Source organism: Gossypium arboreum, chromosome 1 (assembly GCF_025698485.1).
Source record: "Gossypium arboreum isolate Shixiya-1 chromosome 1, ASM2569848v2, whole genome shotgun sequence".
Lineage (NCBI taxonomy): Eukaryota > Viridiplantae > Streptophyta > Magnoliopsida > Malvales > Malvaceae > Gossypium > Gossypium arboreum.
The window spans coordinates 15,128,907-15,142,814 of NC_069070.1; the positions used below are offsets into that span (position 1 = coordinate 15,128,907).

The 13,908-nt window shown below is 32.3% G+C and overlaps 2 protein-coding genes across 6 annotated transcripts in view; one reads left to right on the top strand and one right to left on the bottom strand.

Moving 5' to 3' along the window:
* Positions 1-8,198: 8,198 nt before the first annotated feature.
* LOC108483019 (putative glycine-rich cell wall structural protein 1) overlaps positions 8,199-13,908 on the bottom strand; it is a 44,013-nt gene continuing 38,303 nt past the window's right edge. For both annotated transcript variants that reach the window (XM_017786188.2, XM_017786190.2), the window contains one exon: positions 8,199-8,753. In XM_017786188.2, coding sequence (XP_017641677.1) covers positions 8,359-8,753 — 395 coding nt within the window. In that variant the 3' untranslated portion in view covers positions 8,199-8,358. The remainder of the gene's footprint in view (positions 8,754-13,908) is intronic.
* On the top strand, positions 10,560-13,418 carry LOC108483021 (uncharacterized). 4 transcript variants are annotated; one of them, XM_017786194.2, is made up of 7 exons: positions 10,560-10,768; positions 11,212-11,252; positions 11,345-11,408; positions 11,599-11,732; positions 12,034-12,105; positions 12,801-12,859; positions 13,094-13,418. In XM_017786194.2, the coding sequence occupies exons 1-7, from the start codon at positions 10,564-10,566 to the stop codon at positions 13,134-13,136; spliced, it is 618 nt and encodes a 205-aa protein (XP_017641683.2). In that variant the 5' UTR covers positions 10,560-10,563; the 3' UTR covers positions 13,137-13,418. The 4 variants fall into 4 exon arrangements, 2 of the variants coding, with proteins under 2 accessions (XP_017641683.2, XP_052883492.1); XM_053027532.1 differs by lacking the exon at positions 12,801-12,859 and having other exon boundaries at positions 10,561-10,768; XR_008282613.1 differs by lacking the exons at positions 12,034-12,105; positions 12,801-12,859; positions 13,094-13,418 and having other exon boundaries at positions 10,564-11,123; positions 11,345-11,413; positions 11,599-11,733.

Genomic DNA, 13,908 nt, shown 5'->3' on the forward strand with positions numbered 1-13,908 from the left:
GATTTTGCTGCAAACAGGGTTAAAACTTGTTAATGAGATGCTTTTCAAGTTCTTATGATCTTATTTGTGATTTCAATATTTGGTTTTAATTGAGTTCAGATTCAAGTGAGGTGAATTTGCTAAATATGCATTATGTTCATGGATACTTGGCCAAAATGGCAATTATCTAGGAATGATTTCTTGAAAATTTGAAATAATCGATCTATAAGTAAATTAATTGTTTGCATTGCTTAAAACTTACTAAGCATTGAAGCTTACTCCGTGTTCTCTTTTCCATTTCTTATAGGTTTATACTTTAGCTCGAGTTGGAAGGGCCGGAGATATCATCACACTATCGAGTCATTATGTGAGTTGAGAAGATTGTATATCATCATGGTTTAAGGCATGTATAGGATAGACTATAGGTAGAATGATATTTCGACTTTGTATACATTATAGCCATGCGAAGATGGCTTGCTCATTTTGTTTAGAGAAGCCTTATAATTGAACTAATGTGGTGAAATGTTTTAGTTATAACTTGACAGTAGTTAATTTGTTATTAGATATTCGGTTATGTTTTGATAGTAAGTATCTTTGACCTTATAGAAGTTTTGTTCAGTCAAGTAATACCTCATAACCTTATTCCGGCAACGGATATGGGTTAGGTGTGTTACAGTAGTGGGCTGGTTTGGAAGAAGGAAAAGGAAGAAAAGATGAAAAGGAAGGGTGATAGATTCGGCTAGGGAAGAAGAAAGAAGAAAAAGAAGACTAATCCTATGGTTACAAAGAAGAAAACGGCACAACAAGTACCCAAGTGCTGAAAATCCCTAACTAAAACCCCTCTGCCGAAATCCCCTCTCCATACCCCCCAAACCGGCTAAACTCTATCTTCTTCTCAATCCCTAAAATCTCTCCCCTTATCCCTCCTTAATCCATGCATTTGACTGATTCAAACTCCCTCCCACAGAGTTTCATTCGGCTACAACTCCTATATGCTCAAAGCATAAAAATTAGCATCACATTTGCCATCACAGGGAATCGAACCCAGGTCTTCCCCCAACCACTTACATGCCACCTTCTTAGCTCCCAAGTGGCGTCACTTAGCCACTCTACCAGAGGCTCATTTGTGATACATTTTACCCACAAATTTTAATAAGACCACCTATCCAAGGGCCCTAACTTCTTAAGTCCAAAATTCAAAAATTCTACCGGGTTTTGGCCAACACATGGGCCTTCCATAAGCCCATTTACATACTCAAATTATGAATTTCACAACCAAATACCAAATTTTAAAAACTTTACCAAAATATCGAGAATTGCAAAAAAACCCAAAAATCAAGATGTTACAACTCACTTGACTTGATTTGTAGAAATTCCTAAGTTATATTATTATCTCTCTTGAGACTAACAACATCTAACCCTAGGTTGATTAATTGAAATCTCTTTCTAAGTAAAACCCCTAGTGTTGCATTAACTCGATCTATGGATTCCCTTATTAGGTTTCACCCTAATCCGGCAAAATTATGTCACCCTATCTCTAGGCGTGTAATCAACTCCACTTAATTATGTTAGATCTACTCTTAGACAGGGACTTTTGCTCCTCTGAATAAGTACATCAATACTTGAATCAATATCCTGAAATATTAAAGCAAGAATTAAGAACCATAATTAAGAACAAATCAAATATTTATCATACAATTCAGATAATAATAACAAGATTCGTCTTAGGTTTCATTCCCCTTAGGTATCTAGGGGGTTTAGTTCATATTTATGAAAGAAAACATCTCAAAAGAATAATGATAACAAAACATAAAGAAAACCCAAGAACTCTTGAAGGGAATTGAAGGGAGATCTTCAGTCTTGAAGGTGAATCCAGCTTCTGAGACGGATCAAACGGCTTTCTTCAAGTAATTCCTTACCTCCTGCTTTGTGTGTCCCCTCTAATCCTCCTCTAGTGTGTTTAAATAGGCTTTAGAATGCCTAAAAGCCCTTAAGAGTGGCCTTTTCTGAATAGGACTAAACTTGGGCTCGACAGGGACACGCCCATGTTCGATTGCTTCAAACAGTGTTCGAGTCTGTTGAATGGACATGGGCGTGTTGTCAGCCCGTGTACAGAAGTCCAGGCCGTGTTGATTTCATATGTTGGTCTATTTTCTCCATTTTCAGCTCATTTCTCGCTCTTTTTACTCTCCTATGCTCATCTAAGTATAAAACATGAATTTAAAGGATTAGGAGCATCGAATTCACCAAATCTAAGGAGAAATCATCCATAAATGTGCTAAGCATGGGATAAAAATATGTATAAATTGCAGTTTATCAACCGTCAAGTCCTTCGCCGCACTGATCCGCCTAAGTTTAGGGATTACCTGAATAGATTAAACAGAAATGGGTGAGTTTTCACAAAATTAGTGTGTGATCCCCACAAAAAGTCATACATACAGTTATACATCAAAATACAGTCATTTATAGTCTGGGACTGAGCCCATTACAAAATCAATTTGGGCCTTAGCCCATTCAAATACAATCTCAGAATTATATGAGGGCCTTAGCCCATATCAGATACAGAATGCAAATACAGTAAATCAGAATCCTACCCACCAACCTTTACACACCATCTCTGTTTGGCCCTACACACCATGTGGGGATTAAATCAACTCACTCATCCCTACACACCATGCTGTACTGAAATGCGGCACACAATCAAAAGTTTACAGTTGAGCTGCCAGATAACAGGCTTAAGATCCTTTTAGATACTTCCTCTAAATATCGTCAACCCACCTCGATGCAATGCAACATACCATAAATGACATGCAAATATGCTAATAACAGAATATACATTCAGTTTAGTACAAATATCATGTTCAATCAGACACCATACAATAAGATCACATAATTAGGGGTTTAAGTAAAGCTTACCGACCCTACAGTAGGTCCACAGTCAACTAGGGCGACCCGTGCAACCTTACAGAATATTTCAAAAAAATAGGCTCACATGCCTATGTAGCCTGCCCGCGTGGGCTCACACGCCCGTGTGGCCCACACGATCCAAATTGGCCTTATCCGTGTGGATCACACGGCCTGCCCCAGAATCTTACACGCCCATGTGGTTTACCCATGTGGGCCCAAACACCTATGTGGCCCACACGGCCCAAATTGGTCCAGCCCGTGTGTCACACATGATCCACTTGGCTATCACACGGTTGTGTCATACGTGCACGGCCTGGCTCATCGATCATACGCCCATGTTCCATTACACAGGCTACCATACGGGTAACCACATGTCTGTTTGGCATCGACAGTTTACTTTTTTGGCTTTCCTCGAATCTCGTTTTCTGTATTTTCGAGTATATACCTAATTTCGTTTGAAGCTAAACCGAACTCCGAGCACTCCAGAACCTAAATATTGATCAATTCAACATCATAATTAGCCCTTAATCTACGATTAATCACGACCCTAATATCGAAGGCGATTCAAAAACTCAAGATCAACACTTGCCGATGAGAAACCAACGTCCCTAACGCTCTAATCTCAGTAGCAGTGCAAAACAATTACTATTCTTCGCCTGAAACGAGGGTAGTAAAACAACCCTTTTATTAATCATTTAGCCAAAAATGTTAAGAACTAGCAAAACAACACAACTCACCAAACGAACAGTCCATGTTGTACAAAAAGGGGTGGGTTCAGAAAGAAATCGAAAAGAAAAAGTGGAAAAAGGGAGGCAGAAATTCGGCAGAGGAAAGAAAAGAAGAACGACAATCAATTTTTTTTTGAAACAAGATAAATTTTGAAGAAAGAAAAAAATAAAATCAGGATATCCCAATCCCCCCTTTTTCTCCCACTTACCCACTAACACACACATTCTCAGAATTCTTGTTTAACCAAAACTCTTCCGGTCAACTGAGAAAAAATAAACTCTCACACTTGCACAGGGATTCGAACTCCAAACCTCCTACACTTCAACACACACCTTAACCACCAAACCAGTATGCCCATTCTAGTATGCTTTTACAAACAATTAAATAAAAGCCTACTGACAAGAGTGAAGCTTTGATTTAGAAGAAAAAAACAAAATTTTGCCAAAGACATGGCTTAAACTTGGGACCTCTCACACACACCCAGAACGCTTAACCACTGGAGTAGATACACATTTGTGTCACAATTCACAGATGCCAAAATTAAAAATTTGGGGTGTTACATTTCGGTTACTTGAGAACTTAGCTTAGACTTATGTTTTTAATTTATTAAGTTGAGTCCTTTGCTAATTTTTGAATGTATTATTGTGTGATTTGTTTTGTTAAAGCTTCAGATTCATTAAGACTATTTACGAGTTAAGAAAAGGCTAGTTTGGGCTTTCGGCTTTTCGACGAAAGTGTAATTGGTGAGTGTTTGGAATAATTGCTTGTGGACATGATTCAATGCGTTATTTGGAAATTTAGTTGTAGCCTAAACCCATACTCTAAATTTCGAGTGTAATCTTTCTCGTACTCATGTTTAACTTGTGAAATATGTGCTTGTGTTATTATAAAAATGTGAATTGAGATGAGATACAATTACATATGACATGTGCTCATGATTACTATTTTAGAAGTGCATATGTAGGCATGTCAATTATGCCAAGTGATAGTGATAACTATGTGCTTATGATGTAAATATGAAGCGATAGTGAATGGTAAATCGATAAGTAATATATGTGTGCTTAATAATAGATATTTTGGCCTTGTGATTCTTGAAATCATTGGATATAGTTGGCATGCCATACGATTGTGAGTATTCACTTATATGTTATATAATTTGGGGAGACCCTAGGACATGTTGGAGAGATTAGGGAACATGAGCTAAGCTCCATTCAATGGGACATGTTTGGTGTGTTGGAGAATGTTAGCTTTATGCTTCACTTTTAGGACATATTTGACTCTATTTTTCTATATGGTGTACTGAAGATTCGTGCATCCGATGAGTGGTAATAGTTTCCACTTTTACGTTTCATAGCTCAAGTGTCAATTTATCTATAAACATGTTTTTGAGTATTGTGATATATACTTAAAAGTAGTATGATTACCATATAAATGAGTTAGTAAATAATGCATGAGTAAGTATAATATGACACTAGAGTTGGAACCGTTGAGGTTGTGCTATATGGTTGTTTCGTTAATGCTTGATGAATTGTTTGCATGGTGGTTGTTCTAGGCATTCGCTGAGCTTGTTAAGCTCATTCACTCCTTTTAAACCCTTGCAGAAAAGTTAAATGTCAATGTGAGTAGTGTGGTTCCAAGAGGTGATCCAAGCAGGTCCAAGAACTTATTCTTGATGTTTCAAAACTGTTATTATAGCTATTTTGATGTTTATTTGATGATGATATGATAGCATGATGAATTGGTACAAGTTGGAATGACTTAAATGCTTAAAAATGTTGTATTTTTTTTTTGAATTAGAGGTATCAATATTCGTGTTGTAAAAAACGATACCTCTGTGATTTTGAAATGTGCAAAAAGTTAGAATCGTAAATTGTTATCCATATCCTATCATGAGTATCGATACTCAGGGTAATTTTATTGATACTTTTTCAATTGTACCGATAATTTCTTGTATTTTGATTTTTGAAAAGAAATAGAATGCTGATTTGGTACTTATTTTCCATACGTTATCAATACTGTGCATGGAAAATATCAATACCCATGTTCTAGTATCGATATCTACGTGATTGTCTTGGAACTTTTGCTAAGTAATCCTAAGGCATGTTCAATTACTACTATAAGTTTATTTAAAGTATGTTTGACATGTTCTAATGATGATTGATATATGTTTGATTAAAAATTTATAAGATCACTGATAAAGAGGATGATTTTTTAATAGTGTGACAATTTACTATGAGTATGACATGAGACGGTGGTGTGGTATCTTGAGATTCGGGCTTGGTGACCAGACCGGGTTTAGTGTGTTACAACCTTAATCTTGAGTGGATAATGGGCTATGTATACATTGCTCATATATTTTTATGTAAATGAAAGTCTGAGTTTAAAAAGATAAGAAACTGAAAGCTAGTATATTGGGTATACGACTTTTGTAATATGTAGCATCATTCCATAATAGTGGAATTCATAACCCAACTAAATTGTAAATGATATCCTCTCATTGACATTATATGATGGTATATAATAAGGGAGAGTTCAGTCACAATACTTTAGTAGAATGAATTTGTAATTGAATAAGTTTATAATTAATAGGTGAAAATTTGAAACTTAATTATAAATTATTTGAGCCCTAATTATATATGTCCAATCGATCCCTCCGCTAACTCATTGAAACCAGAAATGAATTGCATGTAAAACCAAATTAATAGAAATGAATGGAAACAATGAAGTAAGAGAAATAGATCGCATTTGCAATGAATGTGTTTTCTCACTAAGTATAGAAATAACTTGAGAATTAGTGAAAGGATTTTTGAATTATTATTGAATTATTTATAATTAAATAATTGAAGATTGAAAATAGAATTAAGAGAAATAGATCTTATGAGTCTGTTGAATAAGGAAATTAAATATATTTCCTCATAAATTCTATTAGAATAAAGTTGTTATTACTCTAACGAATTAAAATTGAGTTGAGCAAATTATTTTTGAGAATTAAATTAAATTAATTAATTGATTAACTAATATTTATTTCGGAAATAAAAATAAGTATTTTGTTGGATTACATTATAAAGTCCTAAGTCAAAAGTTTAGAAATAACATATAATTTGACCTAATACATGAGAAGTTCCACTAAACCTCGTACTTAGTATAAGGGAAGGCAACCATAGTAGAAAATACTAGGATGTGCTGCCCCCCTCTCTCACTTGGAGTGAGTTTGTATGTTCTATTTTAATAATATTATTTATCAAATATTTATTTAACCAAAACTCTTGTAATTCTCTCTATAAATAAAGAGCGTCAATTGACCTAAAAATACATTTCATACATTATTAATATATCGTTATTCTACCAGAAAGTAGTGGTATTTTATTTACTTAGAATAAATTCTATTTTTTGAGAATTACGAAATTTTCCGGCTATAGAGAGAAACTTACTTTCTGATCGAGAGTAAGTAAATTATTTTTTTCTGTATTTTGGTTCGTGTTGCTCGAGTCCACACTCGGTGCAATTCATGGAATGAGTATAGTGGAGAAGGTCGTTTAGTTGAAAGCCAGGATTTGCTTGAATTTGCCTCGCACAAAGCATAGGTGCAATTTCGGTTTAAGGTTTATCACTATAAATATCACAAGAGAGCTCGATTTTAGAAAATTTTTAAAATTCTGCTATAACTATAAGAAATAGTTTTCTTTACCTATTTTTCCAACATAACTGAGGTTTTGTCCCACTAGATTTTCCTGGTAAGATTTTTAATGAGACAACATGTTATGCATATTATAGATAAGCGTACTATTTTTCGTTCACTAAGAAAAAAATGGTTTTTATCTTAGTAAAGTTTTAGCGAGGCACATTATTTATCAACGAACATCCAAGGGAGAGTGTTATAAATATTTTATTATTATAAAGTGAATGCCCATTAGGATAAGAAGTTTGATATACATTAGGATCCCATTGTTCATTAAAAGTAGGGTTTTATATTATTTATTCTTGTTATGTCTATAAATATTAGACTTTGGAAGAGCATTGTAGATGACTCAAATGATCATTAAAAATACATTATTCTCTTGTGCTCTCCTATATCTCCTGTTTTCACTTTATTTATTCTTTTATTTTATAACAATAAATTAATATAAATGAATATATTTTATTAAAATATTTACTAAAATTAATTTGAATTAGTAAAGAGATTATTATTTGTTTTATGTATTTTTATATAAAGAAATAAATCAAATTTAAAATATTTTTTATAAATTAATGCACATAAATCACTTAAAAGAAATTTAATTATAACATAAATTATTATTTATAAAAAAAAAAAAAAAACTAACATGAGTTGCAACTAGACGAACGGAATTACTAATAGAAAAACTTGATTAGAAAAATTTGATAGTTTAGGAACTTATTTAGAATATTTTAAGATTAGGGACTAATTTAAAATATGACCATACTTATTATTGAACGCTATTCACTATATCTTTTGAAACCAACCACAAACTTGGTGAAACACACCCCTAATATTTTATTGGATGCTGAGAAATTGTAGCTCAGGTGGCTAAATATGAAACGAATTATCAAGACAATAAGGCAGATGTGAGAAAAACTAATAGTATATATTTATATAATCGGTACAAAATAAAGATGGCATTTAGCTTATAAAACTAACATTGTAATATTGTACTTAGCAGACTCGAAGCCATATAGACACCCTGTATTATATAATACATACTCCTCATACAATTACAAATTCCTTTAACCATGCCGGTCTTTTTTATTTGAGAACCAGCTTGTGCTTGAACCACCACTGGAGCCGCTGCCGCCAGAGTTGCCTTCTCCGCTTCCAGCTCCATAGCCACCACCATGAGCACCGTCATCTCCTGTCCCATAACCATACCCGGAACCCGACCCCGACCCTGACCCTGACCCTGACCCTGACCCAGACCCGAACCCAAATCCAAAACCCCTTCCAAACCCTGCAGGTGACCTAGCCGAGCCTGAACCATAACCCCATCCACTTCCAGGGCTTGATCCCCATCCCCAACTATAGTCCCAGTTAGGTCCATGGGCTGCGCCACTAGCACCGTTAGAGTCCTCGCTCTCGGAAGAGGTCAGCTGTTTCCTACCACCATGGGCACCACCCATACTAACTGCACCCAATAAGAAAAGAAGGAATAAAGTGAGTTCCATTGTTTTCAGCATGATTGATAAGATTTGAAAGCCTAGCGTAAGCAAAATTTGCAGTTGTGAATTGATGAGCATGAGGATTTAAGTGGGTATTTATAATGTGGGTTGAGGCCACTTGTGACATTATTTACCTTTTATATATGGCTGCAAGTGTCTCCAAGTGTGTGATTATTTTACCCGCAAAGCTTCTTTTTTATCACGCCTGAATCCCACTATCCCCCTCTCAACCAAATTAAATATGATTGTTTTGATTCAGTATGTGTCTTATTCTCTTCATCTTCATGGTTACCAAAACTGAAATATAGATTTCAGTCCACAGACTTTCTTTCTTTTTTTTTTTTTTTCCTTGGCTGTTCCGCCCTTCAACTATACCCATTTTCTCACATTGGTACCAAAATTATAATTCTATTATACTTTTTGGCTCCTACCATTAACAATGTTAAAAAAATAAATCATAACACACCATTTGTCCCCATTGACCGCTGACCAAATCAAAATATTGTAAAAATTTTCTTAAAAATCGTAAAAGAATATTAAAATATATATAAAATTGTAAATAATTATTAAATATTGTTAAAATATTTTAAAATTGTAAAAAGTTATTAATTTTTTAAAATGATTAAAAACTTAGAAATTATTAAAAAATTACAAATAATTATTAAAAATGTAGAATCATTTAAAAATTATGAACAGGTGGAATTTAATCAATAATTTCACAAATTTTCAATGATTTTACAATTTTAATCGAATAATATATTATTCTTGTTTCAAGACCGCGAATATGAAAACAGTAATACTAAAATAAATCAAGAAAAGAAGTAGATGATAGCCAAGAAAATCCCATTGTATTCTTTTGGAATTTGTAGAGAAAATTGAAGAAGAAGAAGAAGAATTTGATTTGTTAATTATTTACAACTTTTAATAATTATTTATGGTTTTGAATAATTTTTCTAAAAATTTAAATAATGTTTTATTATTTTTAATAATTTTTAATAACTTTTTACAATTTTAAAATATTTTTAACAATATTTAGTTTTTTACAATATTTATTATTTTTTGATAATTTAAAATCTTTACAATATATATTTATTATTTTTAATATTCTTTTATCATTTTATGGTCTGATTAACATAGTTAACGGCCACATTATCATACACTTTAATCGTCAATGAGAACATATGACATGTTTTGATTGACTATTATTTTTAAAACCATTAGCAATAGTGGTAGAAAGTATAATACAACTATAGTTCAAATATCATAATAAATAAATAAATAAATTTTAAAACTTTCCTTTTTTCGAAAGTAAAGTCCATAGACTTTCTTCTTTCGCATATATTAAATTTCATGATTTGTCAACGTTTTGTCTTATGCGATCCCTATTTTGGAAATCAGTGTCTTAAATTGATTTATATGTTTGGTTGAATGGATTTTTGTTATGTTATGATTTGAGATTTAATTATTATATTTTTTAATTTAATTTAATTTTTATATTTTTATAATATTATTAATTAGTTTAATAATTTTATAATATAATTAATTAGTTAAAATAGTTAATATCGTTAATTTTTCAATTAAAATGTTAATGATTATATATAATTTGAAAATAAATTTATAAATCCAAAACGTAGAGATTAAATTATTAAAAATAAAAGTAGGACTAAATTTTATTTATACAAAGTATAAAAACTTACAGCATGTTTGGTTCAATGTAATGGCATAGCCATTACAACCCTATTCCATGGGCCCACCCTAAACACTTGTTAGGTTTCAATGGAATGCCCTATTACGGGCTTATTTCATTACGCGCCTATGCAAAGAAGTTATCTTATTTCTATTCCGTTTCCTCAGCACCGATTACTGATTCAGTGTTTAAGGAAACGCTCCCTTTCAAAGACGCTCCCCACTTTGCCCTCTCCCCTTCTCCCACTTTCTCACCTGAAAAAAGCAGACGGACAATCCTTCATTGCAGGGTCAGGTAAAACATTTTCTCCTTTTGTTCCTTCCATATTCCTCTCTTCCAAATTTTCTGCCCCCTTTTTTCTGCTTTGTTTTTCTTTCTCTCAATAGAGTTTTTCTTTTCCTCTATTCCGTTTCTTTTTCTTGATCTATAAAATCCCATCTATTGTTGGAAAGAGCAAGAGGGTTCTGAGAGGGGGAATTGAAACCTAAATCGAAAACCGAAAATGTTGACGGTAAACTGAGTGATAAACCGGGCACCATCTTCGATTTCAAATTGTCAATACCTCCTAAGACATGACCCAAAGATTTCCCCTTAACCTCCTCAACATTTTGCTTCAAAATCATCCATTCGCTTCTTCGTTATTTACACGGTAATTCCTCCCTATCCCTCTTTTTAACTCTAAAATATTTGATTTTTTAAGTTATAGTTCTTTTTAACTTTTTGTCTTGTGTGTGCAGCTTGCAAGCAAGGAAAAAATCGAGAAAGAACGAGCAAGACTGTAAGTTTAAGCTTTGTTTGTTTATTGAAATTTTGTTACGTGCTCTTTTTTCCATTAAATTTAATATAAATAATTGTTTTAATTTGATTTAGGGCAGTGCTGATGAATTGAATAGAGGATATTTTGATGATATGTCTGAGCTAAAACAACATGGTGGTAAGGTATTAACTGATTTGTTCTTTTTATATACATATAGGCTATATCATTTGCAAATTTGTTCAAATTAGTTGAATAGCAACTGATTTCTGAGTAAAATTAATGTTACTTTCTGTAAACATTTTAATTGTTAGTTTTATTTCTTGGCAAATTGCACTGGTAAATAAGATTCTAATTCCCGGAATTGCAGCCAGGAAGTTTCATGCCGTGGATGTTATATATTCTGATGGTAGAAAATCAAAGCTGCTGATTGTTTTTGATGCTAGCAAGTTGGTTGTCCCTGAAGCATCTTTAGTCTGTCTATCATTTAGAGCAAACTCTCAGGTATGATTTCTTTTTTCTATGTTTGTTTTGGATTAAATTTATGTATTTCTTAATGAAGTTATAAATCCTTCATTTTTATCATGATAAGAGAATGTTGAATAGATAGTGCATTGCTTTAAAATTGTGATAAGAGGCATATCAGCGACTCCATGGCAATTGAGGGGTTAGCACTAAATTGCAATCATGAAAACAGCAAAAACATGATAAACAAAATATGTTGTTGGTTGCTAACTTTTCTTTTCTCTTGTTTCTGGTTATTGTTGTTGATGATGCATTTTAACTCCTTTTCCTGAATTGTCAGGCTATGGTCGATTCTTGGGGCAAGCCTTTTTATGACACCTTTAGTGAGTCCAAGAGCGTGCAACTATATGAGGTTCTATATTTTTGCTATTTAACTTTTCATTCCTTTTTGGCATGTGTGGTGAATCAATTATTATCAGTTTTCTGTTGCTAGAAAGAACATATAGTTACATGCATCTGTAGTCAATAATAATAACAAACAAATAAAATAGCGAACAAGAATAGAAGATAACCATGCTACTATGATAAACCATATTACTTGGGACACAAATATGTCTGAACCATTTTTAGAGGTTGATGTGAAGTTGAATCTATGTCTTGAGGTTGTTATCTTATTGGCTTTAAAGATCATGATAGTTACCTAGATATTTAACTTCAATTCTGCCTCGTGACAAAATATTGTTCTTTTGGGTTGTCTAGAATACCCATCTGTATATGTTTTTGCCTTCCAAAATAATATGAAATTGTTAAGTTTTGCAGTTCCTTTTAGGTTTATTGGATTTCAAAATTTTCAGGCTCTTGGAGCGTTACCTAAATTTGAAAGCCCCTTTGACTAGACAGTTCTGGCTCGTATGATTCGATTTATATTTTACTTCTATAGAATCTTGATTCTAGTTGTATTTTTTTAGAATGTCAGCAAGATAATGTGATTTTATTTCTATTCTAGTATGTTAACGTGTTTAATTATCTCATCTTTCTAGCTGTTTAAGCAATGGTTTTTTATTTTACTTTGGCAACATTTTGGATGAGGTTGATTTTTGTAAATAGATTTACACGCGACCTTTTATTTTACTGCCAACTTCAGCCGTTGAGGGCCCGGGAAATATGTAAGTATATCTTGTTTAATTGCAGCATACAAATGCTAGGGTTATGTTTATGTATCCTATCTTATCCATTTTCACATTTATCTTGGGGCTTGCAAGATTTAAGGAGCCTCTCTAACTATACTATTATTTCATTACTTTAGTATATTCATTTAATATATATTGAAGGATAATTAGTATGGTTGATTAAATTGCATTACATAGTGTCTGACACAAACTTAAAATTTGATATTTCAGCAGAGAAGGCATTGTTGAGATTCAGCAGAGAAGGCATTGTTGAGATTCGCAAACTCAATAAATTTTGACATCTTTGGTTAGAAAGAGTTGGAATCTTTATCGCAATATGGGTTAAGTTTTGACATCAGATTTCGGATTGTCCCCAATTGGTCTCTTTGGAAATAGAAAAGATATTGCAACTTCACAAGATTTCGAGTGTTGAATATATAGAAATAAAATGTTTGTGCCTTTTCTTTTGGATGCTTCAGTGATCCTAATACCAATGTATAAGTAGAAAAATAAAAATTTCAAACTATTTATATAATTTTATTATGTTGGTACCAAATTTCAGACTATTTATACAAATGTTTCAGCAATACTAATACCAATGGTGGACAAGTAGAAAAATAAAAAGATAACACTTTTTCTTTTCGGTGCTTTGTGCCTTTTCTTTTTAATAAAAAATTCATGTTTAATACAATTTATCAATTTTAGATAATAACACAGATAAAAAAATTATATAAAAATTATGTAAATAACAAATGAAACTTTAGTTGAAACCATAAATTTAGGATTAATTTATAGGAAGATAATGACATAAGTTATTATAGTCCAAATGAAACTTTAGATGATACCATAAAATAGGAAGATTAATTTATAGAAGATAATTAAATTATTTGTTTCGATAATGATATTCTAACACATTAAATATGCATTGTAGTTTAAAAATAATAAAATAGTTATATATTATTTTTAATATTATATATTATGATTTTATTCATTCATATTTTAATAATAATTATATTAAGAATGTTATTAAATTATATATTATTATC